Source organism: Onychostruthus taczanowskii, unplaced genomic scaffold, assembly GCF_017590055.1.
Source record: "Onychostruthus taczanowskii isolate IOZ18803 unplaced genomic scaffold, ASM1759005v1 scaffold6, whole genome shotgun sequence".
Lineage (NCBI taxonomy): Eukaryota > Metazoa > Chordata > Aves > Passeriformes > Passeridae > Onychostruthus > Onychostruthus taczanowskii.
In genome coordinates, this window is record NW_024503679.1 from 18232652 (window position 1) to 18259826 (window position 27175).

Consider the following 27175-nt stretch of genomic DNA (forward strand, 5'->3'; position numbering starts at 1 on the left):
TCACGAAGGCAGCTTGGGCTCTATCCGCAGAGAAGCTTCGTACAGGGACTCCTCGTCCATCACGCACGACTGGTCCAGCAAGTACTGCGTCACCTGGGGACGGAGCGGGGCCGTGAGGGACGCAGCCTGGCAGCAGGGCACCCGCACCCTGCCAGCCCGGTCTGACGGCGCTCAGCTGCTCTCGTGCGGGGCAGAGGCGGCCGGAGCGGGGCGGCACGGCGGCCCTGCTCCCTGGGGAGGGCGTGCTGCCCCTCCATCGCTGCTTCTCAGCCTGTGCGGTGCACCCTCGAGCACCCCGGGCCCGTCCAGAGCTGCCCTCTGCAGCAAGGGCTCTGCTGCAGCTGCCTGGGGACCGCGGGGGGAGCCTGCTGGAGCCCCCACAGCCTCCCTCCTTCCCCCGGCCCCTCCAACAGGCTCCAGCATGGAGCTGCCAGGCACTGAAGGCGTAGATGCTGTGATGAAGAGGGAGATGAGGGCAGAGCCTGCCCGTGGCTCTGGGGACAAGGCTGTACCTTGGGCTGGTGCTCGATCTTGTAGGAGGTTTGCTGGAACTGGCGGATCTCCCTTATGATGTGTGAGATCTGTGCAGGGATAAAACACAGGAGGTGCTCGTGGCTCAGCCATCACGCAGAGAACCCGGCCCAGGGCCCAGGAGGGCAGGGGCACCCAGCACAGCACGGTGCAGAGGCCTTTTTGTCTCTTGCAGACACTGGGAGCAAGCCCAGCTGTGTGCAGGGGACACATGTGGCCTCCTGGTGCTGTGCAGAAGGCTCGGGGCACACAGAGCTCGGGGCCACAAGCACATCAGCCCAGCCCCTGTGCCCATGCCAGTGGGCTGGAGCACTCACCATCCTCATTTTGGAGAAGTTCACCAGGCCATCCTCGGTGTAGTTCGGGGTGCCCTCCTCGATGAACGCCAGGTCCGTCAGGTACATGCCCAGGTAGGGGACACACGGGGGGTCACAACTTCAGGAGTGAGCCAGAAAGAAATCAGGAATAAAACTTTCTTACTTTGGAGCTTGGGGCAGGGTAGGGGAGAAGGGGACAGCTCTGCAGTCAGCAGGGCTGGAAGGATTCTCTCTGATATAGGACAGAGGAGAAGGGATCAGCTCTGCAGTCAGCAGGGTTGGAAGGATTCTCTCTGATATAGGACAGAGGAGAAGGGATCAGCTCTGCAGTCAGCAGGGCTGGAAGGATTCTCTCTGATATAGGACAGAGGAGAAGGGATCAGCTCTGCAGTCAGCAGGGCTGGAAGGATTCTCTCTAGTATAGGAGAGCTCTCCCAGGGAAGGCTCCTGGTCTGCTGGGCCTCATCCCCAGCAGCACAGCAGGACAGGCAGGACCTGTGGCTGTGGCCCTCACAAAGCCACGGGATGCAGGAGATGAGCTGGGGCAGCTTTGACAGCACAGAGGGTCAGACAGACCTTTAGAAGCTTCCATGGACAGCCTGGTCTAGTGGAAGGGAGCCCTGCCCACAGAGAGGAAGGGAACAAGATGAGCTTTGAGGTCCCTGCCAACCTAAACCACTCTGGGATTCGATGATTTTATGATAGTGATGGGGAAAATTGTTCTTTGGTGTCTGGCAGTGATTTTTCCCTTTGCAGTCCCTTTTATTCCCATCTTTCCACGTGCTGCACAAAGGAGCAGCTCAGTCCTGGGGATCACTCTGCCAGCCACTGTGCTGCTCCACAGGACACCCCTCAGTGCAGGCTCTGAACGATCCTGGGAGCAGAGCTCAGGTCCCCCCACCCTGCAGGCCCCAGAGCGGCCGTGGGGCAGGAGGAGAAGCACCCTCCACTCACTTTTTCAGTGCCTCCCTCAGGTTCTTGAACCTGCCCTCCGACGACACCAGCTTCTGGAGCTTGTCAATCAGAGCCTTCGTCTGCAAGAAACCAGAGAGCTGCTGGGAGGGGGCCTGGAAGAACCCCCATTCCCTGGGGCTGGGGGGCAGCCTGCCGAGCCACGGGGGCACGTCCAGCCCACCCTGCCCAGGGACATCACCCACGGACTGTTCCTGCAGCCCCACAGTGCAGTGTGCCCTGGCTGTCACACCTGGCTGCAGGGGAGCAGGCTGTGCCTCCCCCTGCTCCCACCTCTGCCCTCGCCCGTTTTCATTCACAGGTTTATCATTTTATAGCAAAAACGACTGCCCCTGGCTGGTGGGAGCCCACAGTGGTGCCAGCTCAGAGAGCTTTAACTGGGTGAGGCCAGTGTCTTCTCACAGGTAACAAGTGACAGGACAAGGGGAAAGGAGTTGTGCCAGGAGAGGTTTAGATTGAATATGGGGAAAATTTCTTAATGGCTGTCCAGGCCTGGCACAGCTGCCCAGGGCAGTGGTGGAGTCAGTGGAGGGATTACAGGATATGTGGATGTGGCACTTGGGGACATGGGTTGGTGGTGGCCTTGGCAGTGCTGACTTGCACGGTCTCAGGGAGCTTTTCTAACCCAAACAATCCTGTGATTCCTTGGATAATCCCAACTCCAAGGGTGTGCCTCTCCACACACCACACCCTCCAGAGAACAACCTGAAACCCCTTTCCCCGTTTCTAACTCTTTTCCAACACACCTCATCCCTCCCCAACACCCCCCCCGGGGCAAAGCCTCCTCCCCGGGAGGGGCCACCCCTACCTGCTTGGAGACCTTGAGCCAGGTTTTCTTGAGGCGGAAGATGGCACTGCGGTTGAGGGAGGAGGTGATCTCCAGCACGGCGTTGTAGTTGTGCAGGCAGCGGCAGATGTCGGCCACCGCCACCCACTTCTCGATGGCGCTGACGCGCGCGTTGATCTCCTCGTTGCGGATGATCTCCGAGGCGATCAGGTTGCTGACCTTGGGGACACGCGGCCCCCGGCCCGGCCTTTAGCGTGGGTTTGGGCACACCAGCCTCACGGCGGGTTTTGGATCCCCCCCACCCCGTGCCGCTGCGGCCCCACGAGGAGCAGCTGCAGCAGGACTGGCTCCACCCGCACGGGCTCCCCGGGGCAGGCAGGGGACCCCCCGCACCCCACCCTGGGGAGGGGGCTGAGCTGCCTCCCCCGTGCCCTTCCCCCTGCGCCCATCCTGCAGCTGCACCTACGTCGTTGAAGTGCTTTGTGTTCTTCATGATGTACGGAGTCCTCTCGTTCTTCTCCAGCTTCATCCAGCCTTGCCCAAAGAATTCCCTGCGAACCACAGCGCTCAGGTCAGCTTTTATTTCCAAAATAACAAACCCCACCAGCATTCCACCCTAATAAACCCCAAACAGCCCTGATGACACAGGAGAACTCCCCAAGATCAACACACACACAGAGCCCAGCAAGGCAGGAGCCCCTTGCACAATCCCTTGGGACAGGGGTTGTGAAAGCTCCAGCAGACAAACCCTGGCTGGGCTCCTCCAGAGCTGGGGTGAGCTGTGGGGCACACCAGAGATGGGGAGGGGGTACCAGTGGCCCCTGTGCAGGGCAGGGGGCTGCAGCACCCCGGAGGTACAGCACAACGCAGCCCCCTGCCCATGATGTGCACCCCAAACCCCAGGGCACCCTCACATCCAGCACCCTTGGCTGCAGGGCGCTGCTGCCCCGCCTGGGGGGCAGAGCAAAGCCCTCAGGGCTCTTCTGCTCTCTCCCCTTCAGAGGAAGCTTCCAGAACACAAAGTTTTAGGCAACAGCTCAAACAAAGCCCAGGAGGGACTGCCCCCCTGCAGGAGCCAGCAGCAGAGCCAGGGGACAGAATCTCGGGTGTTTTAGGTGCTGCAGGGCAGTTTCAAGTGGCTCTTGTGTTCTCCAGGGAACAGGTTTGGTTGGGTTTTTTTTCAGTGCAGAAGGGCAGCAAGTGCTCTGCAGCCACGCTGGGGGCTCTAAATCCACACATATTCCCAGGGCTCTCTTTCCAGGGAGCAGCAGTGATCCTGGCTGAGCCAGAGCCCCCTCGCTTGGGACTGGAACGGGTTTGGGGACACAGAGGACACGATGGGAGCCCCTGGGGCTTTCCCATGTCCCTGCAGCAGGCACGGGCAGCAGCAGGCAGGTGTCTCCGTGCCCTCTGCAGCCATTCTGCTGACTGCAGGGGGAATAATGTGCCTGTGGGCTGGCTGGTGCTGCCTCTGCCCTAACAGATCCAGCTGTGCTCACAGCTGGCCCCTCCCCAGAAAGCCTTTCCTGCTTTGCAGCTGCACCCTGGCACTGGCCTCGGAGGCTCGCTCTGCCCTGAGTGCGCACCAGGACCTTTGGCTGCTCCCCTTCCACCAGCCCAAGGCAGAGGGGGCAGGCAGGCAGGGGAGGAAGGAGTGTTTACCATCTGCACGACCTCCTCCAGGGTTATCTGGTTGTCTCCTGGATCCTCCTGCGTCAAGGTCCTGTGGCACGGAAAGACAGGATTACTGCAGCTGGGAAAGAGCCACACAGCTGCAGCAGGGCAGCGTGGCACGCTGCAACCCTCAGCCCGTGCTTCAGGAGACCCCCTCAGCCCCATTCCTCCTTTTAAAGAGAAAAACACTCCTTAGCCGAGGCCACGCGGCCCCACAAGGGCCAGCCCTGCTGCAAGACAAGTGCCCTGCCCTCAGCACGGGGTGGGCACACCCTGAGTGCCCGAGCCGCCCTGCCCAGCACAAACCTGGCGCCGGCAGCCGCGGTGCCACGGCAGGACCCCACGGCAGCAGGGGCCAGCACCCCCTGGGCTCAGCACAGAACCTCGGCCGGGCTCCAGGGGGGTCACACCCGCCGTGTCCCGAGGCTGAGGGCAGCCAGCACCGCCCAGCCTCCTCCTCATCTTCCTCCCTGCCGCTCCCAGCCCCGGCACGGTCCCTGCTGAGCACTGCTGTGCTGCCAGGTGAGAGCAGGAGCAGCCAGCAGCTGGCAGTGCCAGGAAAAGCCTGGCACAAAGCCTCCTGCCCGCAGCCCCTCACCTGATGATGTTGGCAGCTGCTTTCCTCTCCTGCGTCAGGAGCTCGGGGTCGTGGATGACCTCCTCCAGGAATGCGATCACCCGGAACTTCAGCTCCTCGTTGGTCTCAAAGTCCTGCCAAGGCCAGCACAGCCCTGGCATTACTGTGCTGGGAGTGACCCTGATCCCAGCAGAGCTGCTTCCTTCCCGGCTGGGCAAGGGGCTGCCTCTTCCAGCACAATCCCAGCACGGGAGGGCAGCGGGCTCACTCACTTCCATTGCATCAGCATCACCAGGCCTGGGAGAGCTGTGACTTCCCGGTGACAGCCAGTACGGCACTGCTGCCACTGCCCCGACACCAGTGCAGGAGGGACAGGACAGCAGGGAGAGCCCTGACCCATCCTGGGCATCCCATCAGGCAGCAAACCCAGAGACTCCCCTTGCTCTGCGCCCAGCCAGGGGTGACAGCAGGCCCCGCTCCCCTCCTCTGCAGCCCAGCTGTGCAAACACTGGAGGTGACCCCTGTTCCCTGCCGGGCTCCCAGCTCCCTGCTCCCACCGTCTACACTGCTTTGCTTCAGAACCTCAGTGCCAGACTGCCTTGCCAGCAATGCTGGCTGAGCTGCCCAGCACGCCGCTGGACTCGCTGGCAGGGCGCAGGGGGAGAGGGAGGGAGGCGCTGCCCACCTGGGAGTGTTTGGACACCCAGTGCCGCAGCACGTTGAGCACGCGGTTGGTGGCTGCTCTCCGGATCACAAACTCCTTGTCCCCGTTCCGCTGGTCCGTCGGGAAGCCTGAAACTGCCAGAGGGCCCTCAGCAGGCACAGCTCCCTCAGGAAGGGCTCACGGCCGCTCTGGGGCTGCCAGGAGCACCCCCCTTCCCCGAGCCGCCGTGCCAGGAGGGACACCCGGCCCCTGGGAGCTGCACACCCCTCGGGCAGTGCCAAGCCCAGACTCCAGGGCACACCTGGAGCAGGCGCTGGGCTCTGGGGGCTCCGGGCTCCCCCGGCCACAGTGTGCCTGCAGGGAAACCCCTCTGGTGGCAAGGGGCACCCCAAAGGCACGCCCTCGGGGCAGGTACCTGCGCTGGCCAGGGACATCCTGCGGTACTTCTCCTTGGTGGGGGTCCCCTCGTTGGCCCCCGCCGTGGCGATGGCGAAGGCGGAGGTGGCAGACAGGGCGCTGCGGGTGCTGTCCAGGTCCCGGCAGGACGTCATGACCATGCCATTGTTGTAGGAAAACAGCGAGAAATCTGCGGGAGAAGAAATCCAACACACCTGTGAGCACTGCTGCTGCCCGGACAGGGCCCCACGCGTGCCAGCCCCCCGAGACACGGGCACCCCCCAGACCTCGCTCGTTACCTGATGAATTTTTGCACTTGATGGACTTGGGAGTTGTTGGAGATTTTGTTGGGGAAGCTTCAGCTTCTGCTTCATCGCTGTGGTTGGGATCCGTGTCCGACTCTTCCCTGACAGACACCTCTGAGCCTGGGAGGACAGGGAGCCCCTTTACACCCGCTGCACACAAACACAGCCACCTTTCAGCTCTTCCCATTTTCCTCAAGTCTGGCCCTTTCCAGCTTGGGATGCGGCCACCGTGTATGGGAAAGCCACAGAGTTCTGCTGTTTCTGTGGGATACTTTAGAACAGGATTTTTCCTTGAGGTGGGGGGGTTTGGGTGGATTTTTGGTTTTGTTGTTAAAAATCACTGGAATTTCAGGAGGCAGGAGTTCTGTGTGCACATTAAAAATCACTGGAGTTTCAGGAGGCAGGAGTTCTGTGGCACATTAAAAATCACTGGGGTTTCAGGAGGCAGGAGTTCTGTGTGCACATTAAAAATCACTGGAATTTCAGGAGGCAGGAGTTCTGTGTGCACATTAGATTTTTGGTTTTGTTGTTAAAAATCACTGGAATTTCAGGAGGCAGGAGTTCTGTGTGCACATTAAAAATCACTGGGGTTTCAGGAGGCAGGAGTTCTGTGTGCACATTAAAAATCACTGGGGTTTCAGGAGGCAGGAGTTCTGTGTGCACATTAAAAATCACTGAGGTTTCAGGAGTTCTCTGTGCATGCACCTAAACCAGCCCCTCTGTGCCAGAGCCCCCCATGCCCAAACCCACAGGGACTCACTCTGCTTTCCGGGCAGGGACTCCTCTTGCTTTTCCGAGGCCGCTTCTCCTTCGTCCGGGATCTTGTTGGGATAGCTGCTGGACACGTACAGCTTGTTGATGTCCAGAGTGGTCTTGCTGAAGGGGGCCATGGAGGAGTAGACGCCGGCGTAGCCGTTGGAGGAGCAGCTGAGCGCCGCCAGGTCCAGCGCCTTGCCGCCGGTGATGATGGGGATGTTGAGGGACAGCTTCCTGCGGCGGCTGGGCGACGACGACTTGCTGATGGACAGCGGCGGCGGCGACGAGAACTTGCGGTTGGCCCGGGGGGACTTGGGGGGCTCCCCGTAGAGCAGCTTGTTGTTCTGGCTGTTTGCAAACAGGAGCTCCAGGGACCTTGCGGAGACAGGGAGAGGCTGAGCTGGCACCGGCCCTGCCCTGGAGGTCGTGGGGATCCCCCCAGGGCGTCCCCCCAGGCACAGCAGCGGAGCCAACGTGAGCCCCACCACCCCGTGGGCAGCACCTGGCCCTCCCAGGAGTGGGGACACCCGCAGAGCTTGGATCCATCTCCTTCCCCTGTCTGGGGGTAGCACAGCTCACGGGGAGCAGTGACAGTCCCGGGGGGGCACCAGGGACAGGACAGGTCCCTGGCAGCAGTGCAGCCTCACCGTGCGGGGATGGCACTGATGGGCTTCTTGTAGATGGTGATGAGCTTGTCGAGGACGACGAGGGCGGTGGTGAAGACGCGGTAGGAATGCAGGAAGGTGTTGAGGAAGTCGATGCTCAGGAAGCGCAGGTCCGTCAGCCTCTCCAGCAGCCGCTCCACACTGGCATAGCGGATCTGCAGGACCTTGCAGGAATTCATCGTTTTACTGAACCTAATGTCAACATCATCACAATACAAGCTGGCATCAGACCTGCAGAGAAACAAGATTTCTGTGGTTCCAGCCTGGAACGAAACCAAGAGACCATGGGCAGCGGTGCGGGAAGGAGCCCTGTTCGTACGGGGTGTCCCCATGGAAAACCTGGCTGGGAATGCTCCCAGGGGAAAACCCAGACATCCACACCCTGGAATGGGCTCCTGGAAGGGGTGGAGTGCTCAGCAGGCAGAGGGATGTGGAGGGGCCATCCCCAGGTGCACACAAGCCAAGCCCCCTCCCCTGCCTGGCAGCAGGGAATGGGGCAGGAAGACCCCGTGCTGCCCCGTCCCCCCGGCTGGGACCACCCCCCTAGTCCCACACGTGTCCCAGCACAGCCTTTGCACCCCTGCAGGGAGGACAACCCCCGTGCCCCTCCCTTCTGGCACTTTTACCCCCTCTTTACTATTGTTAATTTTTCTCCGAACTCTCCCCTTTGGCATTCCCACCTCCCCAGCACACACAAACCCCTCAGCAGCTAATTAAGGCTGCTAATCACCCCACTGGGACAGCCCACGGAGCACATGGCAGGCCGTGAGGTCCCGGGGAGGTGCCAGCGCTCCCGAGGCTCCTGGCAGCGTTGGGCTGCCCCAGGAGCTGTGTCGTGCCCCCTGCACACTCACTTGATCATCTGGGGCACGGTGACCTTGGAGTTCTCCTCGAAGGCGTTCATCATCAGCCCGTTGCAGCGGATGTTGTCCACGCACTGGGAGAGACACGGGCGGCAGGTGGAGGAAGTCAGGGCTTGGCTTTCCCCAGAGCAGCCACATCCCTGCTCCGTGCAGCTCCCCAGACCCAGGGCCACCAGGAAAGCTCCCGGGGCGCAAACCCAGGCGCAGGGCGGCGGAGGGGCCGCGGGCACGCGGCAGACCCGGTGTTACCTGCCTGCCCAAACCGACGCCACGGCCCAGCAGGGACCCCGTGGCAGCTCCTCGTGCTGAGAGCTCCACACCCCTCCCTGCTGGGCCCTACCTGGCTGATGTCACTGGTCCATGCAGCCTTCTCCTGCCTGGACGAGGCCACGAGGATAACGGTGAAAGATGAGGAATCTTTCGGCTCCACCACGATTTTGAAGTCAAGGTGGTCAATGTCTTGTCCTGATGTTTTGGCTTCGGAACAGAAAAAGCCCACACAGTGATTGGGAAAGCCTTTCCCTTCCCCTCTCTCCCAGCCAGCTTTCAAGGAGGGTTTATTCAGGTTTTTGTGGGCTGTTGGCTGCCCCAGGAAGGTCAGGTCTGTCTAAGTGTGGGTCTGCTTGGTTCTCAGTAAATAATGAATCTAATTAAACCTCAGTCGTGGATCCCTTGAATCTACTGGCACCTGAATGTGACCCCACTCCCCAGGCACGCCCCAGCACCTACCGTCCTCGTCGGTGCTCTCGGGCTCCTCCACCAGCGTGCAGTCGATGAGGGAGATCACACCGTTCTGCAGGGACAGAGGGGGCTCAGCGCTGCCACCCTGGGGCTGGGCATCCCCTGACCCCCCAGCACAGCCCCCCCAAGGCCGGCAGTCAGGGCTCAGCAGTGGGACCCCCCAGGGGCTGACATTTCCTCTGTCCTTGTCCCCCACCCCAGGGCTGGGGACAGGTTGATGTCCCCAGGGGGGCACACACAGCTCAGGGAGGGGACACACACACAGCACCTGCTTTCACTGGGAAAAAGATCTGTGCCTGCTGGGATCTCTGGGTTTTCCTTGTCAAATTGATCAACTAATTTGTTTATAAATTATTTAATAGGAGCTTTAAATTTAATTTTCCCAAAGTCTGTTGTTGCAATTATCAGCTCTTTGCCACGGACTGTAATTCTTCAAACTGATAATTTAATGCCAGTAACAAGCAATTTCTGTAAGATTCTTGCTCAATTAACTGCCAAACTTCCCCAAATAAACACAGGAACCCAGGGAGCAACCAGAGGAGCTGGGAATGCTACAGACAGCCCGGGCTGTGATTCCAGTTTCTTCCAGAACGGACTGTCAACATTTCTGCTGCAAATCAGGGTAAATTCTTTTATCAAGATCGCGTAGTTTCTCATCTCTCCTGTGACTCAGCTCTGACAAGGACCACGTGAAATAAATCCAGGTGGCTGCAGGCTCCCAGCCCAGCATCCCTGGGCTGTGCCAGGAGAGGCCGAGGTGGTCCTGGACGCCTCTGTCACCAAGAGCCCGGCCAGCTGGGGCCACAGCCGGGCCACCCTCTGGCCCCCACGGGCAGGGAGCAGCAGCAGCCCCCGGCCCCTCACCTTGGTGAGGTGCAGCTTGCCCCCGGAGCCGCGGGTGCAGATGATGAGGTGCTTGGAGAAGAGGAAGCACTGGCGCTCGCCCTCCTTCCTGAGCGACAGCGAGCCCAGCCGGCCGCGCGTGATCTTGCCCTTCTCCGACATGGGCACCTGGATCAGGGAGCCTGCGGGGCACACGCCGTCAGCCCCGCACGGGGCAGCCCCCGCCGTGCCCCGGGGCTGCCACCAGCCCGGGTCGTGCCAGCGGCGGGGGCACCACGGCCAGCCCACCCTGCGCCCCAGCCCAGGGCGCTGCTCCAGGGGCAGAGCTCGGCGTGGTGCTGCTGCCTCCCAGTACCAGCCAAGGTGCACCTCCCGTGCCCTGAGGTGGGAAAGGGCAGGGGCAAACCTGCCCAAAGTGCCAGAGCTGCCCGAAGCTGATGTGCCTCTGATCGGTGAAAACTCAGAACTGAGTAATATTTTTAAATCTCACAGGCCACCAGAGCACACAGGACAGGGACAGGGCCATGGGGCTCACGCTCGCCACAGAGGGGAGGGACCCTGACACTGACCTTGCCTGACGAAGGTCTGGCTGGTGTCCAGCAGGATCTCACAGCCCTCGATGATCATCCTCTCTATTGCCAGGTTTTTCCGAATGTTTTCAGTCTCACTCACTTCATCGTGCATTATCCTGAGGGATGGAGAGCAGAAAATCAGAGCTGGGGTGGGATCTGCACACGTTTTCCCAACCCCTTTGGACATTAGGTGGAGCTGCACCAGGTAAAACCAAAACTGAAGAAATGTCAAGGGATCCACCCAGACAGAGCCAGGAGCTCCAGAGGTGACCTGTACATCTGCCCAGGCTGTGCCTCCAGGCTGATAAATACTGAAATGGGAGTGCTTGGAAATCACAAAATTCACATCCCCTCCTGATATCCCTGCTCCTTGAGGAGTGGGAAGAGGGATGGAAACTCTTTACAGAACTTAAAGTGTGCGGGTGGGTTTGGCACCGACATCCAGAACACTCCAGAACAGTCCATGGGCTGGGGAGGAAGAGGATAAAAAGCAGGGAATTATGGCCAATTCCCAAGTGCTCGTGTGGAGATCTCGGAGGCACTCAGTGCCTTCCCGCCAGCCCTGAACAGAGGACAGAACCAGACCCTCGGAGCCATCCCACTCCTCCAAAGCCCTCATTTCACCATCCAGGAGCCCTGGCAAACACTGCCCCTGGCCAGAGCAGCCAGGACCCGTCCCACAGCGCAATTCCCAAGTGCTCATGTGGAGATCTCAGAGGCACTCAGTGCCTTCCCGCAGGGCAGCCCCACCAGCCATGAACAGAGGACAGAACCAGACCCTCGGAGCCATCCCACTCCTCCAAAGCCCTCATTTCACCACCCAGGAGCCCTGGCAAACACTGCCCCTGGCCAGAGCAGCCAGGACCCGTCCCACAGTGCAGGGGTGGATCACCAGCTCTCACCTGGACAGCTCTTCCAGCTTGGACTTGGCGTAATCCAGGCTGTTCCTCTCCACGTGCTCGTGGGGCGTGTGGGCCAGCAGCTCGTGCAGGGTCAGGATGTACCTGGGGATCTGCAGCACAAGGGAGAGAGCAGAGGTCAGTGGGGGCACAGGGGACAGCAGGGGCCCACCCTGGGCTGCTCCTGCCGTGGCTGGGGACACCCTGTCCTGAGCGGTTAAAGCTTCGAAGCTCCTTGTGCCAAAGCTGAATGAAGAGGAGGCACAACGTGGGGCTGTGCCCAGGACCCTGCTGGTCCCTGTGCCAGTCCCAGAGGTGTGGGATAACCCGGGAGCCAGCAGCACGTGGAGTGCCCCCACAGAGATGGCCCAGGAGCCGTGTGGGACCACCAGGGTCCAGCCCCAGCCCACCCTCGCCCAAGCTCTGCCTCCCAGCACGCAGTGCCAGCTGTGGGGATGGGCTGTGCGCTGCCCGGGGCCGGCCCTGGCTGCAGCGGTCACCTGGAACATGGGGTAGGTGAGGAAGGTCTCCAGGGTCCTCTCCTCGCAGTCAGGCTTGGCCTCGTAGTGCTTGAGCAGCTTGTCGAAGTCGCGGTTCTGCTTGCAGTGCGCCAGGATCTGCAGGCTGTACTGGTGGTTCCGCACAAACTCCTGGTAGATGTTCAGCATGGGCAGCAGGATGTCGAACAGGTCGGCTGCCGGCAGAGCAGGGCATGGGTGGGCTGCTCCAGCCCCGCCTGGCCACAGCCCCTGACCCCCCAGGGCAGCCCCGGGGTCTCCTGCTCCTCGTGCCCCCCGGCTCTGCTCAGTCTGAGCTCTGAGGGTCTGATGGAACATGGTGATGCTCTCCAGCCCCACCTCCCAGCAGAGCCAGCAACGCCGGAATTTGGTCACTCTGGGGTTTGCTCTGTGTGGCTGACGTGACCAAGCCAGGACACTGTGCAGCGTGTTTTGCTGCAGGTTGGCAAATGCCTGCGGAGCTGCAGAAGGAGAAGGAGCAGCAGCAGCAGGAGGATGAGGAGGAGGAGGCAGCAGCACTCACCCAGCACCAGCGTGGGCCAGCTGGAGATCCGTGCCTTCAGGCCTTGGTAGAAAATTTGGTGCAAAAACATGATTGTTTCGCTGGAAGAGGAACCAAGAGAGGACTAAGCCAAACCAAGAACAGACGGATGAACGAGAGGTAAATAAAGAGGAATTAGACAAATTCCCCATGGCAGGGGGTGAACAGGGCAGCCCTTGTGCTGGCTGGGGGCAGCTGCCCGAGGCAGTGCACAGCAGACTCCCAGCACCAGGGAGGTGCAGAGCTGCTGGGATGCCACAGGGCTCCCGGAGCCCAGGACGGAGCTCACCTGTTGAGGAAAATGCTGCTGACAGAGCTCACCTGTTGAGGAAAATGCTGCTGACGTCGTCGTGGGTGATGGGCGGTTTCTTGGAGCTGGCGGCCATGCGCAGCGGCCGCAGGAAGTTGTTGACGAGGATGTGGAGCTGCTGGACGTACTCGGCCTCGGCCTCCAGCATGCTGAACACCACCTGGTTCCTCTTGCGCATGCTGTCAGCGTGGGGGGACCTGATGTAGTCCTGAATGATGGTCTTCCACTTCCTCCGGCACAGCCAGCCCCGCAGGAAGCTCTGCACCTGAGGGAGCAGGGGCTGGGGGTTAAGGACGGGGCTGGGGGACAGGCAGGGACCCTCGCTCAGCACGGGGGGTCCCTGGCTCTGTACCCAGGTGTGTGTGCTGCTGCCTCTTCCTGGTGCTGCCCTGAGCCCTCCAGGCTGGGGATCCAACAACTCATCCAAACACCTGGCACAGCTGTGGCTGCCCCATCCCTGAAGCGGTCAAGGGAAGGTTGGATGGGGCTTGGAGCAGCCTGGGACAGTGGAAGGTCCCAGCCCATGACAGGGGGTGGAAGGAGATGAGGTTTCAGATCCCTTCCTTGTGTAGCTGGGCACCTGCAGCACGTCCTGCTCTGTGCCCAGGGCTCTGGCCCCCAGGACAGCTGCTGCTCCCTGTGGGAATGCTGCCGGGGTGGTGGCTTTTCCTTGGCCACAACAAAAGCTGTGGCAGCCATGGGAACAGAAGCCAGAGGGGCTGGAGGTGCAGGAGCCAGCACTGGCCAGGATGCCTCGTGCTCCCGGCAATGCCTCCCGCCTGGGCAGAGCACATTTTCCTCCTAAAAACCCTGCTGACAGAAGCACCGGCTCAGACACCTCCTCCAGCCCCCAGGGAGCACGTCTGCCGTGCCTGCTGGGCCCCCCGGGTGCCGACCCTCACCACCACCCACCTTCTTGATCTTCTTGATGTCGCTGTCATCGTCGCTGGGCGCGCTGCTCTGGCTGGCCTGGATGCGCTCGTGGTCCTTGAGCAGGGACGCGATCTGTGGGCACAGGGGTGAGCAGGGGCTGGGGGCAGGGGCATCCTGGGGGTATCCCGGGGACAGGGGCATCCTGGGGGTATCCTGGGGGCAGGAGCATCCTGGGGGTATCCTGGGGGCAGGGGCATCCTGGGGGTATCCCGGGGGCTGAGGGCATTCAGGGAGCCAAGGGCATCCCATGGGCTGAGCACATCCCAGGAGCTGAGGGCATCCAGAGAGCCAAGGGCATCCAGAAGGGGCTGAGGGCATTCAGAGAACCAAGAGCATCCCGTGGGCTGAGCACATCCCAGGGGCTGAGGGCATCCAGAGAGCCAAGGGCATCCCAGGGGCTGAGGGCATCCTGGGGGTATCCCAGAGGCTGAGGGCATCCTGGGGGTATCCCAGAGGCTGAGGGCATCCTGGGGGTGTCCCAGGGGCCGAGGGCATGCTGGGGGTATGCCAGAGGCTAAAGGCATGCTGGGGGTATGCCAGAGGCTGAGGGCATGCTGGGGGTATGCCAGAGGCCGAGGGTATCCCTAGAGCCAAAGGCATCCCAGGAGCTGAGCACCTCCTGGGAGCTGAGCACATCCCAGGAGCTGAGGGCATCCAGAGAGCCAAGGGCATCTCATGGGCTGAGCACCTCCTGGGAGCCGAGCACCTCCCAGGGGTATCCCAGGAGCTGAGGGCACCCCGAGGACTGAGGGCATCCCAGCAGCTGAAGGTATCCTGGGAGTTGAGGGCATCCCTGGTGCCAGGGAACAGCGTGACCCTCTGGGTTAATGACAGACACAGGCACACCTTGTGTGGGTCTGTCCTAATGGGCACCACAGACTCACAGAGTGCTGCAGGCTGGACAAGCCCTCTGAGACCATCAAGTCCACCCGATCACAACACTGCCACTAACCCACCATTGTCCCCAAGTGCCACATCCACATGGCTTTTAAACCCCGCCAGGGTGGGGTGGATGAAGCAGGTGAAGAAAGGTGGCAGAGCTGTCAGGGCTCCTCGAGCTGTCACTGACTCCTCAGTACCTCTGAACCCTGCCAGGACCGGCACCTGGAAATCCTGATGGGTGCCCAATCCAAACCCCATCCCTGCTTCCCAAAAATGCCTTCACAGCAACTCAGTCAACACAGCTTGGAGAGAAAATGGCAGTAAAATCTTGAGCATTTGGCCCCCAAAGTGTGCAGGCGGGGAGCAGCCCCCCAGGCGCTTCCCTCACATGTGGGATCAGAGCCATCAGCTCCAGGCTTTGGTTTCACTGTTTCTCCCTGTACTTTCTCTCCCTCCTCTGCTCATCGCGTGTCCCGGCCCCCACGGCCAAAACCACTTGCAAAGTGACAGGAAAAGGCAAGAAACAGCACATGTGCCATCCAGAACGTGGGAAATTGGGAAAATGTGATCTGGATTTTGATTTTGATTTTGAAGGAAACAACTTGGAAAGAGGACTTTGTTGGGGGGGGAGGGGGGAAGATGTCCCCCTTTGGACAGAAAGGAGGAAAAATGGTGGAGTTTGGACTGTTTGGAAAAAGCAGGAACACGCCAGAGCTGGTGGCCACAGGCTCATGGTCACTGATCCAGCTTCTACACATCTGTTTCCCCCCATTTCATTGTATGGATCAGATGTTAGAGGAGATTTTAGAGCCTGTTGTTCATCCCAACACACGGTCAGGGATTGTTATGAACCTGCGCATTTTAACTGAAAAATTCAAAATTTAAGGAAAAGCCCACCATTAGGACAGGCGAAACCACCCCCACTGCCCCCTCAGATGCCCCTTGTGGGGCGATGCTGGGGTTCTGACTGGTTGGGCACAAGGCCCCAGCCCTGCCAGCCCAGTCCTGGCTGCCCCCACGCCGAGGCTGTGCCAGGCACGAGGATGGCCAGGAAAAGGGGGTACCACTGCCAGCACCCCCTCTGCCAGGAGCATCACCCCCCTGACAGGCCTCTCCTGAGCTTCCTCCTCCTCCTCCTCCTCCTCCAGGTGCCCCAGGGACACGCGTGTCCCCCGGCACTGCCTGCTGAGTCATCTGTGCACCTCGCTGCTGCCTGCCGTACCCGGCCCCGTGTCACCCTTCCCGCAGCCGGCGCCAGGGAGGGAATTGCTGCCGGGGCTCCGGGGCAGGCTGCGGGCAGGGGCTCCCCGGGCTGAGCCCGCAGCAGCAGCTCGGGGTCTCAGCACGGAGCAACCCCCGCGATCCGGGGAGCACGAGGTGCCCTCTGCCCCGCTCGGGTGAGCCCCAGCTCTGGGAGCCCAGCCCCAGAGGGAGCTGCAGCTGCCGGGGGGGTGCTGCAGAGGGGACGCGGAGAGGGCAGGGTGGGACAGGACGGGCTGTGAGACCCCTTCCAACCCCAGCCGTCCTGGCGTTCTGGGATACAGAGGCTGCTTTCCTCTGCCACAAGAGGCAAGCAGCAGCTCCCCAGCCTGCTCCTCAGTGCTCCTGGCTGCAGTGAACCCTTGCATGCTGCAGTGAACCCTTCCATGCTGCAGCAGCTTCCAGGAACCCTCCCGAGCCCCCACAGGCTCAGCGCTGGGATGGCACAGCCACAGCCCCTTGCTGGAAAATCCCTAGGGAGGTGATGCCCTCGCCCTCCCGCGGGAGAAGGGCCAGCCCTGTGTCACTAAGAGAAGCAGACCCGCAGCAGCAGTGACACCCTGCCCACGCGGGGGTGGCACCGTCCCCCACGGGCCAGCCCAGGAGCGCCAGTGCATGCACGGGGCAGCGCCGGGCTCTTCACCTCGGCCTTGAGGCGCTCGATCTCGATCTCCCCGTCCTCGATCTGCTGCCGGAGTTGCTTGGCAACAGTCTTCTCCGTCTCCACGATCTGCAGGAGATGGAGGTACTTCTGCATCAGCGCCTCGTGCTCCGTCGCCAGGTTCCTGTAGCTGCAGCAGACACGGCCGTGAGCGTCCCTCCCCCAGAGCCTGCCCGAGCCCCCGCACGACCCCAGCCCCGGGCATGGGGCTTGGGCTCCTCCTGCCCGGCAGGGCAGCGATCCTGGGGCAGCTCCGGCAGCTGGGAATGCTGCTGCTCCCAAAGGAACCCTCTGGGCGGGCATGGGCTCCCCGAAGGGGCAAACAGAAAGGACAGAGCAAACTTTGATGGAATCACAGGAGTCAAAAAGACCCCCAAACACCCGTGGCCAAACCTGTTTCACCTGCCACGTTCCAAGAGTTTAAGAAGGACACGTGTGGCAAAAGCTCCTACAAAGCCCTGCTCCTGGCAGGGGCTGCAGGGGATGCTGTTTGTCCCATTCCCTGCTCCTGGCAGGGGCTGCAGGGGATGCTGTTTGTCCCATTCCCAGCTCCTGGCAGGGGCTGCAGGGGATGCTGTTTGTTTCTCCCATTCCCAGCCCCTGGCAGGGGCTGCAGGGGATGCTGTTTGTCCCATTCCCTGCTCCTGGATGCCGTTTCTCCCATTCCCAGCCCCTGGCAGGGGCTGCAGGGGATGCTGTTTCTCCCATTCCCTGCACACAGCTCTACCTCTCGTCCTTCCCCAGAGGCACCTGCACTCTGCTGGCTCCTGGCTGCTCTCCGTGGCAGCTGGGCTGTGCCAGCACTGCCAGGGCACACACAGCAGCCTGGACAATCCCTGTGCTCACCAGGTTTGCCGTCCCAGGAGAATCCCTTCCCTTTCAGCCTGAGGGTGAATCCCTCTGGCTGCAGGCTGGCACAGGCAGTGCCAGGGTGGCCGGTGGCACGGGACTGGGATGGCAACGGGGACAGGGGGAGAACTGAGCACAGCCCCCACTCAGCTTCAGGGTCCCCAGCATGGGCCTGGGGCAGAAGTGTCCTGCTCACCCTGCCCCCCAACCCCCCTCAGCACGGCTTCACCTGGACCCCCCCACCCCGCGGGGCACGGGGCACACCTGGCGTGAGCTATGGCTGCCACCCACTCGTCACAGTCCTTGGCGTCCTCGGTCCTCAGCTCCAGGGTCTTCTGGTTCTCATGGTTGAAGTTAACGGTGAAGTAGTGCTGTGGGGGGAGCACAGGGGGCACGGTCACGGTGACACCCCACACAGGGGGCACGGTCACGGTGACACCCCACACAGGGGGCACGGTCACGGTGACATCCCACACAGGGGGCACGGTCACACCCCGCACAGGGGGCAGAGTGACACCCCACACAGGGGGCACGGTCACAGTCACACCCCGCACAGGGGACACAGTGACACCCTGCACAGGGGACACAGTGACACCCTGCACAGGGGACACGGTGACACCCCTCACAGGGGACAGAGTGACACCCCGCACAGGGGACACGGTCACACCCCGCACAGGGGACACGGTCACACCCCGCACAGGGCTGGCAGAAAGCACTTCCCGACCCACATGAATACCTGACCCACCCCAGGCTGCCTCATTGCAATAAACACCTTTGGGCACACCAGGAGCCCTCAGCACAGCCGTGCCACTGGCGAGGAAAATCCGAGGGGAAATCCTGCTGGGCAAAGACCCAGCTCCAGGAAAACCTAAATGCACCAAACCCTGCAAGGCCAGGGCGCTGCAGTGCTGAACGTGGGGCCACCCTCGCGTGGGGAACGGGCAGAGGAGCAGGGATGCTGATCCCACCCGCACCCACGGTTAATGCTGGGACCTGGTGGCCCCAGAGGTGTTTTCCAGCCTCGAGGCTTCCTTGGCGCTGTGCTCCCTGCCCCATCCCGGCCCTCGGGGCAGGGCTGGAGCCCCGCAGCACAGCCCGGGTCCCTGTGTCCCCCTCCCGGGGCTCGGGGGGGGTGGCCGAGGCCCGGGGCTATTTTTAGCCTCCCTTGACATTTCCAGTGTTTGTGCTAATTGTGCGCGGTGCCGCCGCCGCCGGGTTTGTGCCGCTCCTCTGCTTCCCTGCAGTCTCCAAGGAAACAGGTACCACGCTGCAGTGCTGGATACTGCCCGGAATAACCGGGCTAAAGCAAACCCGCTGGAACGAGCTCATCCTGACATCATCTGCTCCTCCGCTGGGTTTCATCAGGGACCTGAATTCACAGGTGAAAACTGCCTCGAAGCCAAGGAGCACAGCCTGGCAGCCCCCGCCGTGCCACGGAAACACCGATGGCACCACAAGGCTCTTCCCCCCCTGTCCCGAGCAGGCCCGGGGGTGCTGGGGACAAGGACCCCCAGACTGCACACAGGGTGAGCCCGGCATGACGGGGAGACAGGGCACAGCTGGCACAGCAGCACAGACAGAGGCAGCAGCCCCAGCCCGTGCCCAGGCAGGGCTCAGGGCTCGGGGTGGCACCCTCGGAGCTCAGCCAGCCCCTCCGGGTCCGGCAGGGGAGGAGAGGGGGCCGGGAGCTGCCCAGGGGCACGGCAGGGCCCTCCTTCAGGAACTGCTTCCACCTTTGGGCAGCAGCTGCAGGGCCCTGCTGGGGATGCAGCTCCTTCACTCTGCCACCGATCCTCTAAGTGCAGGATCCTTCACTGCTGGTCCTGTGGACAAGCTTTCTCCTTATGGACCATCCCCAATGTCAGACACCACCGTCCATCGCACAGCCCTGTCAGACACCATCATCCATCCATCACCCCTTCCACTGCCACGCTCAGGCTGCCCAGAGCCCCGGGGCTGCCTGCAGGACACCTCTGGGGCTGCAGCAGCTCCCCAGCTTTGCATCCCACCCCCTTTCCCTCCCTCCCGCTCCCAAAGGCTTTTACTGCCAGAGGCAGCTCCGAGGGAAAACTCACCAAACACCTGTGATCCCTGTGAGGGGTGTTCTGTACCCCAGCTTTGCACCCACCTGACATCCCTTCCCTTGTAACTGCATCAAGAGGAGCTCATCAGGCTGGCAAGGCTGGAAATGCCCCCTAAACACCAGCGAGGAGCGGGGGAGCCCCTTTGAGGGCCAGGGTAGCTCCTGGCAGCTCCCAGTGCCGCAGGAGCGAGAGCACAGTGTGCCCATTCCCTCTCCAGGATCCAACACCAACAGCCCGAGCTCGGCTGAGCCCCCTGGGACTGGAAACACGGGGAGACACTCCAGGAGCCCCCCAGAGCAGTCCCTGCCTGGCAGGAGATAGCGAGCCCTGGGCTGTCCTTGGCAGACATCCCAGGGTGCCCGGGGCATGGCACAGTGCCCTTTGTGCTGCTGTGGGTGAGGGCACCACTGGGAGCCCTGTGCCCACAGCACGGCCTGGGTTGGAGCGTCCTGACCTCCCCAGCGCCCTGGGAAAGCCTCGGGGCTTGTCCAGGGTGAAACAAGGGGTGCAGAGCCCAGGAACTGGAGCAGGAGGCCTGGAGAGGTGCCCGCCTGCCCCACTGCCTCTGCCCCCTGCACCCACTCGAGGCACCCCCAGCACATCAGGGGGGATCCAGCTCACACCTGGCACTCGCAGGGCTCTGTCGGAGGCAGCAGAGCCCACGGGGAGGGAGTGAGCCCCCAGGGCTGGGCTGCTCTGTGCCAGGGCTGCTCTGTGAGCCCAGCCCGGCTCCTGCCAGCATCCCCCTCCCTGTGCTGCTCCAGTTTATCCCCACACAATTCCCAGGAAGTGCAGCGTGCTGGCAAGGAGGAAGTTATTTTATATTTGAATAATAAAACTCCCACCACCTTTTATCTCCGCCTAAAGATGATCCCTCTCTGCCATGGCAGTGACACGTCGCACCAACAGCCCGGGAGCGCTCCCAGCGCCCGCTGTGCCCCGAGCATGGGAAACACGCGCAGAGCCAGACCCACGGGCAGAGCCAGACCCACGGATGGGACCAGACCCAGGGATGGGAGCAGACCCAGGGATGGGAGCAGACCCACGGATGGGACCAAACCCACAGGCAGAGCCAGACCCATGGATGGGAACAGACCCACGGGCAGAGCCAGACCCACGGATAGAGCCAGACCCACGGACAGAGCCAGACCCACGGATGGGAGCAGACCCACGGATGAGACCAAACCCACAGACAGAGCCAGACCCAGGGATGGGACCAGACCCACGGATGGGACCAGACCCAGGGATGAGACCAAACCCACAGACAGCGCCAGACCCACGGGCAGAGCCAGACACACAGATGGGACCAGACCCAGGGCTGGGAGCAGACCCACGGATGGGAGCAGACCCACGGATGAGACCAAACCCACAGACAGAGCCAGACCCAGGGATGGGACCAGACCCACGGATGGGACCAGACCCAGGGATGAGACCAAACCCACAGACAGCGCCAGACCCACGGGCAGAGCCAGACACACAGATGGGACCAGACCCAGGGATGGGAGCAGACCCACGGATGGGAGCAGACCCATGGGCAGAGCCAGACTCAGACCCAGGGATGGGACCAGACCCACGGACAGAGCCAGACCCACGGACAGAGCCAGACCGAGTGATGGGACCAGACCCCCGGGCAGAACCAGACCCATGGACAGAGCCAGACCCACGGGTGGGACCAGGCCCACGGATGGGAGCAGACCCATGGATGGGAGCAGACCCATGGGCAGAGCCAGACTCAGACCCAGGGATGGGACCAGACCCACGGACAGGGCCAGACCCACAGACAGAGCCAGACCCACAGACAGAGCCAGACCCACGGGCAGAGCCAGCACAGGCCAGCTACCGGCACTGGGAGCACCAGTGTGAGACCCCAGCCCCAGCACGGCCCCAGCTCGGGTCCCTGGGCAGTTTGTGCTGCCCGGGGCAGGGCAGAGCTGCCCACAGCGCCGCTTTGCTTCTCCTCACACCCGTTTTTTGTTCATTTTTCACCTCAACAACTCCCAGCCCGGGGACCCGACCCTGCTCATCCCAATCCCCTCGCTCTGCGCTGGCCAGAACAGCAGATGCGGCTCCTGGAGGATCCCTGCTCCCGGGGTTTTCCATCCTCCCCGTTCCCATGGTGCCCGCACATCCCCCGGACCCCCGGCCGTGAGTCCGTCCGGCACCGCAGGACACACAGCCCCTGCAGCCCCCCAGCCACCCGCACCTCGGGGATTTCACAGCAATTCACAGCAATTCTGCCCGAAACAATGGCGCGGGAGCGCTCCAGGTCACCAAGGGGAACGTGAAAGCGCCTCCAGAGCACCCCCAGCCCCGTGACCCCGCCGGGTGACAGTCCCCCGCTGCCCCGGGCCACCCCGGCTGCGGGGGGCGGCGTTCCCGAGGTCCCCGATGCGCACAAAGGCTCCGAAACAAATTCAAATGAGCTTTAAAGCGACGCGTTATTTCCGAAGTATAAAACCAGCCTCTCACGGAATTTTTTAGAATTTTGCAGAAGGGCATTTTTTCAGCCTGAACAACCCACCAGAGCCCCTGGGTGGCTGTGGCTGGGGGTGGGCGCTCTCCCAGCACCCCCGCACTGGTCACTGCACGTGTGAGCCTGGGGGGACCACGAGAGAGGCACCCCAGCATCACCAAAGCAGTGAGTGTCACCCTTCCCTGGCTGTGCTGTGCCTCACGGGGGGTTTTCCCCCACAGGGATGCCCCATCACCCTCGGAACTGTCCCCCCTGCAGATCCACACCCGCCTGTTTGTGAAGCTGATGGTTATTCCAGCTGACACAAAGGGCAAGAGGAGGAGAATTTTCCTGCTCTGGATGGATGAGTCTAAAAATCCACAGCCAGCCATGGCAGCTTTTAACATCCCTGACCTACATACTATGTGCTCTGGGAAAACAGGACCTCAGAGTTGGATGCTCCAGCAGCTCATTTCCGTGCTGACAATAAGAAAAAATATCCCAGAGGCTGCAATTTCCCCTCTCTGTTTCACTATGGGCTGTCAGGATATTTGGAAATGGATACTAGAGGTGAGCATCACCCTTGTGGAGCAGGCTCTGGAGTCATGCACAGAAATATTCATAAAATAATTAAAATAAATCAATTTTCCCCCTGATTTTATCCAGTGATGCAGGCATGGCTGGGACCAACACTATGAGCATCCCCCTCACTCAGAAATCCCCACATGGCATCACTCAATACACTAATTAATTAAAAACCCAGTGTCACCCCAATGCTGAGGAACAGTTCAGGTTTAAGTCCACAAATTGTGGTTTATAGTCTCCAAAAACCAGATTGCCTGGAATGACATTGAGGGAGGAGAATTGTCACTGCCCCAGACGGCTGTTGGGATCCGGGATCCAGCTCCCAGGACATCAGTCCTGGAGCTTGGAACAGCCTGGGAGCTCCCTGCTCAGGATGCCCACGGGTGACCTGCTCAGCCCTGCTGCACTGAAGGGGTCTGGCCCCCTGAGCCCCCTCCACAGCCCCCCTGGGGGTACCAAGGGGGACCCTCATACAGGGACGGGCACGGCTGGGTCCTGTGGCCCCCCTGCTGCCCCTCGGAGCGCTCTCCCAGCTCTGGCACTGCCAGGAACGGCTCCACCAGGCCTGGGGCTGGGCTCTGGGGCAGCGCAGGGACAGGCACAGTTGGGTCCATAGCCCCCCGCTGCCCCTCGGAGCGCTGCCCCAGCTCTGGCACTGCCAGGAACGGCTCCACCAGGCCTGGGGCTGGGCTCTGGGGCAGCTGGAGCTGCTGGGCTGGCAGGGGCTGCTGCCAGGCCTCAGGGCACCCAGATATTGCAGACTGCCAGTGTCTCCGGGATGGGGCCCACGGGGCAGGCTGAACTCGGTGCTCCATCCCAGGAAAACGCTCTGGAGAGGGGAGGGAAATGCCATCCACGTGCCCAGGAGCAGCCCCAGCTCAGGAACACAGCTCAGCTCCCGAGCCTGGGCCCGAGGGCTCCGCTGCCTGACTCAGCACCACGCTGGCCCTGTCTGAGGGCTCCTGCCCAGGAGCAGCCCGTGGCACTGGGATGTGGCTCTGGAGCCAGCCCTGGCTGCCCGGGGCACTGTGGAGTCCCCATCCCTGGAAATGCTCAAAAGCTGTGTGGATGCAGCACCTGGGGCACGCAGCTGCAGGGGCAGCCTCGGAGCTGCTGGGGCAAGGTTGGGCTCAGAGGGCTTTTCCAGCCCTGGTGATGCTGGGACTCTAAATCCAGCTCCAGGCTGGATCCGTGGAGCAAACCCAAAGCAATTCCTGGCGTGCAAAGGAGAGCCCTCACCCACACTGGGGTGTCTTTGGGCTTGGATCAGCTCTGGACCTCGCACCTGCTCAGCTCCTCCACCAGGATCTCACCTCGGCCGTGCCCCTCCTGCCTGGGGCACCCCACATCCTGCCCAGGAGCGGAAGGGAGACCCCATGAGAGCACATCCCATCTCTGACACCCCACGGGCTGGGAGCAGCAGGCTGTGCCACGGCCCAGGCACCACAGCAGGGGAAAGGGGGCTGGCTGCCAGCCCTGCTGCTCCCAGCACTGCTGCCCTGAGCAGCCAGGGCACAGCCCCCAGCCCCAGCCCGACCCCACAGACCCTGCCCCAGGCCACAGCCTGACCTCACCCAGCAGGAAATTGTCTTCCCCATCCAACTGGTTGGAGGGAAAATTCATTTCAGGAAAAACAAAACAAAAGTTTCCAGAGGCAGCAAATCCCGCTTTGGTGTTCCAGTTTTCCACATGTCTTTGCTCCCTTATTCTCGCATATACCAGTGCTAAAATTCACTGTGTTCCAGGGAAAAAATCCCCCCACAGCAAAATACGTGTGCATTAAAAGGGGGGGAGGTTTGAAAGCCCCACCTCTTAAAGTTTGTCCTTTGCAGAGAGCTGGGAACCTGTCAGGCTGCACTCCAGCAAGGAAGGAATCCACACTGGAGCTCCTCTGCTGCAAGGAGCACTGTCCTCAGAGCTGGAACCGCACGGACAGACAAACACCCTCAGCACACCGCTAACTGGGATCACGGGCAGTGCTGGAAATTTCCTCAGCACCTTCCCTCTGGAGGCTGCTGGCACGGCTGGCTCCCAGGAGAGGCTTTCCCTGGCGTGGGGGCACGGACCCTGCCCAGAGCGCGGTGTGCCACCTGCTCGTCCCGCCCGCCGGGCTGCGGATCCGCACCATCAACATTCGCCGCTTATCTCATCCCTGGGCCATTAATTAGCTTGCAGAGCAGCGGGCACCCAGCGCTCCGGCTTCCAGTCCCGCTCGGCCTCGGGAATTACACAGAATTCCAGGCCAGGCGCTGAACCGCGGCAAATCCACGCGCAGCCGCGGCAGGAGCTCCCTGTGCCAGCAGCCCCCGGCTCAGCGAGCATCAGCGCTCTGGGGGCATTTGGAGCTGCAGAGGGGCTGTGGCAGCCTCCCCACGGTGTTTGCAGGGTGGAAAAGCCAAACACAGGACCCAGAGCCTCGATTCCCAGCTTGATTCCAGCCTGGCCAGGAGGACAGATTGCAGCCAGGCTGGTAAACTTCATGGAAGCTGAACTAGGAGCACACAACGTCTGTTCTGAAGGGACAGCAGTGACAACCACAGCAGTGTGACCCCCTGCCACTACAGAACCCCCTCGCCACCACAGCCCCCGAGGTGCCTCTTGTCACAGCTGGGCTGGAAGGAGCCCCAGCTGGGCAAAAACCACAGCATTTTCCTCTTCACAAGGAAATATTCCTGTGCTCCAAGCCAGGAGGGAGGGGATGTGCCAGGGAGCAGTGGTGCTGCATGCCTGGTTCTCTTGGCAGGGTTTTCCAGGTGCCAGGAATAGCCAGAATCAGGGGCTGGTTTCCCCCCCGCGCTGCCCCATGCCCCGGGGTGCCAGGGGTGCCCCGGGGCCCCATCCTGCAGTCAGCACTCCCGGCGCCTCCCCGGAGCCTGCCAGGCAGTAATTATGCAAGCCCTGCAGAGCGGACCCAAAACGCACGGTGCCTCCCGCCCGTGCCCAGCCCGGGATGGCGGGGCCGGGACCCCCCCGCTGCTCCCACCGAGGGGCCCCGGGGCCGCTGTGCCACCCACGGGCACACGTCCACGCTCCACACACCTCCAGGGGGTCAGAGGGTGAATGCAGCTGGCTCCTGTCCCCAGGAGGAGACTGGGGGTGGCTCGGAAGCGATGGATCGGGGTTTGCCCCCGCAGCTGGGAGCCAGCCCTTCTCCCCCTCCTGGTACCATCCCCTCTCTCCTGGCTGCTGCGGCACACCCCAGCTCCAGCAAACCACCCCAGGCAAACACGCCAGGGGCTGCCATCCTCCATGCCGTGCTGCTCCAGGAATACCCTGGAATGCCCAGTTGGGAAAGGCACAGGCGGCGGGAGAAGCCCACCCCTGGGGCCCGTCAGGGGCTGCGGTCCTCACGGCTGGGACGCAGCAGCCCTGGGGCTGGGGGACACCCGGATTGTCCCCGGCTCTGGCAGGGCTTTGGTGTTTCCGCGCTGATCGCCCGCAGCCAGCGGTGGCAAAGGACACCGGAGCCCAGCGCCAGCACGGGGGGCTCGGGGGACCCGCGCTCTGCTTTTGCCCCGCCAGGATGGGGATGCAGGTGCAAAGCGCACAGGTGGCGAGCGGAACAGGGTGAAATCTGCCTGAAAACAAGGCCCTGAGCTGCCCCCGCCGAGCGCCACGCACCCAGCGCAGGCTGCTCGCACCGCCGGGCCGGGGCAAACCGCGGGGCACGGAGGGGCAGCGGGGTCTGGGAAACAGCGGGGCCGCCCCACGGGAGCCCCGCAGAGCCCCCGGCCCCCCGGGGCATCTGCCCCGAGCCCCGAGCCCGAAACCCGAGCCCCGAACCCGCCGGGCCGGGGGGGACGCGGGGGGCGCGGGGCTCTGCAGCGCCCAGCGCGGCCGCTGGGAGGCGCCCCGCAGCCCCGCGCTAATTACCGGCGGTTAATTAGACGGGAGGGGGAGCGGGGGTGCCCCGGGCAGAGCCCGACACCCCCACAATGAACCCGCCCGCTGCTCCGGCATCGCAGCCCCGGGAATCGTCCCCCTTCCCCCGCACAGAGCGGCCTCATCCTCACCTCCCCACCCCGGTCACGCGTGGGGCAGGTCACGGGCGCCGGAAGCTCCGGGGGTGGGGGGCCTGGACCCCCGCGGGGCATCCTCCCTCCCCCTCCGCGGGCCCCCCGTGTCGCCCACCTGCTTCTCCAGGGAGTCCTTAGCCGAGAGGGGGGGCTTGGGGGAGGGCGCGCGGTCGCAGACGCAGCCCTCGAGCAGGTAGAGCCCCGAGGGCCGGGAGCTGGAGTCGGTCTCGAAGTAGAAGAGCATGTTCTGGAGCAGCGCGAACCACTTGGTGTGCCATTTCGTGTTGTCGGCGCTCCTCTTGCTCAGGTATCCGCGCCGGGCCCCGTCCTTCTTCGCCAGCAGCCCCAGGTGGGCGACGTGCCCGTCATTGAGCCGCATCCCCTTCTGCATCCTGCCGGCTCCGCGCTCACATGGCCCCCGCCGCGGGCGGGGCCGCGCCGAGCCACCCCCGCCGCCCCCGCAGACCCCGCGGTCCCCGCAGCATCAGCGGCCCCCGCTGCCCCCGGGGAGCCGCCGGGCGC

General features: G+C 62.6%; 1 protein-coding gene across 1 annotated transcript; it reads right to left on the bottom strand.

The window, feature by feature from the left end:
- Positions 1 to 27044, bottom strand: RASGRF1 (Ras protein specific guanine nucleotide releasing factor 1). Its single transcript, XM_041418478.1, has 26 exons — positions 26769 to 27044; positions 17781 to 17887; positions 16650 to 16797; positions 13844 to 13936; positions 12943 to 13196; positions 12604 to 12683; positions 12063 to 12256; positions 11566 to 11675; positions 10661 to 10779; positions 10113 to 10273; positions 9237 to 9300; positions 8848 to 8984; positions 8499 to 8581; positions 7627 to 7875; positions 6984 to 7354; positions 6218 to 6343; positions 5938 to 6108; positions 5544 to 5650; positions 4880 to 4992; positions 4270 to 4330; positions 3074 to 3223; positions 2629 to 2826; positions 1803 to 1882; positions 849 to 966; positions 513 to 581; positions 1 to 93 (listed from the first exon to the last, which is right to left on the bottom strand). Exons 1-26 carry the CDS (start codon positions 27042 to 27044, stop codon positions 1 to 3), a joined length of 3732 nt encoding a protein of 1243 aa, XP_041274412.1.
- Between the last annotated feature and the right edge of the window lie 131 nt (positions 27045 to 27175).

Coding starts and splice junctions, on each gene's coding strand:
- RASGRF1 (XM_041418478.1), bottom strand. CDS start 27,044: ATGCAGAAGGGGATGCGGCTCAATGACGGGCACGTCGCCCACCTGGGG. Junction 12,684..12,942: donor AGCAGCATTTTCCTCAACAG/GTGAGCTCTGTC, acceptor TTCCTCTTCCAG/CGAAACAATCATGTTTTTGC. Junction 12,257..12,603: donor CTGGCCCACGCTGGTGCTGG/GTGAGTGCTGCT, acceptor CTCTGCCGGCAG/CCGACCTGTTCGACATCCTG.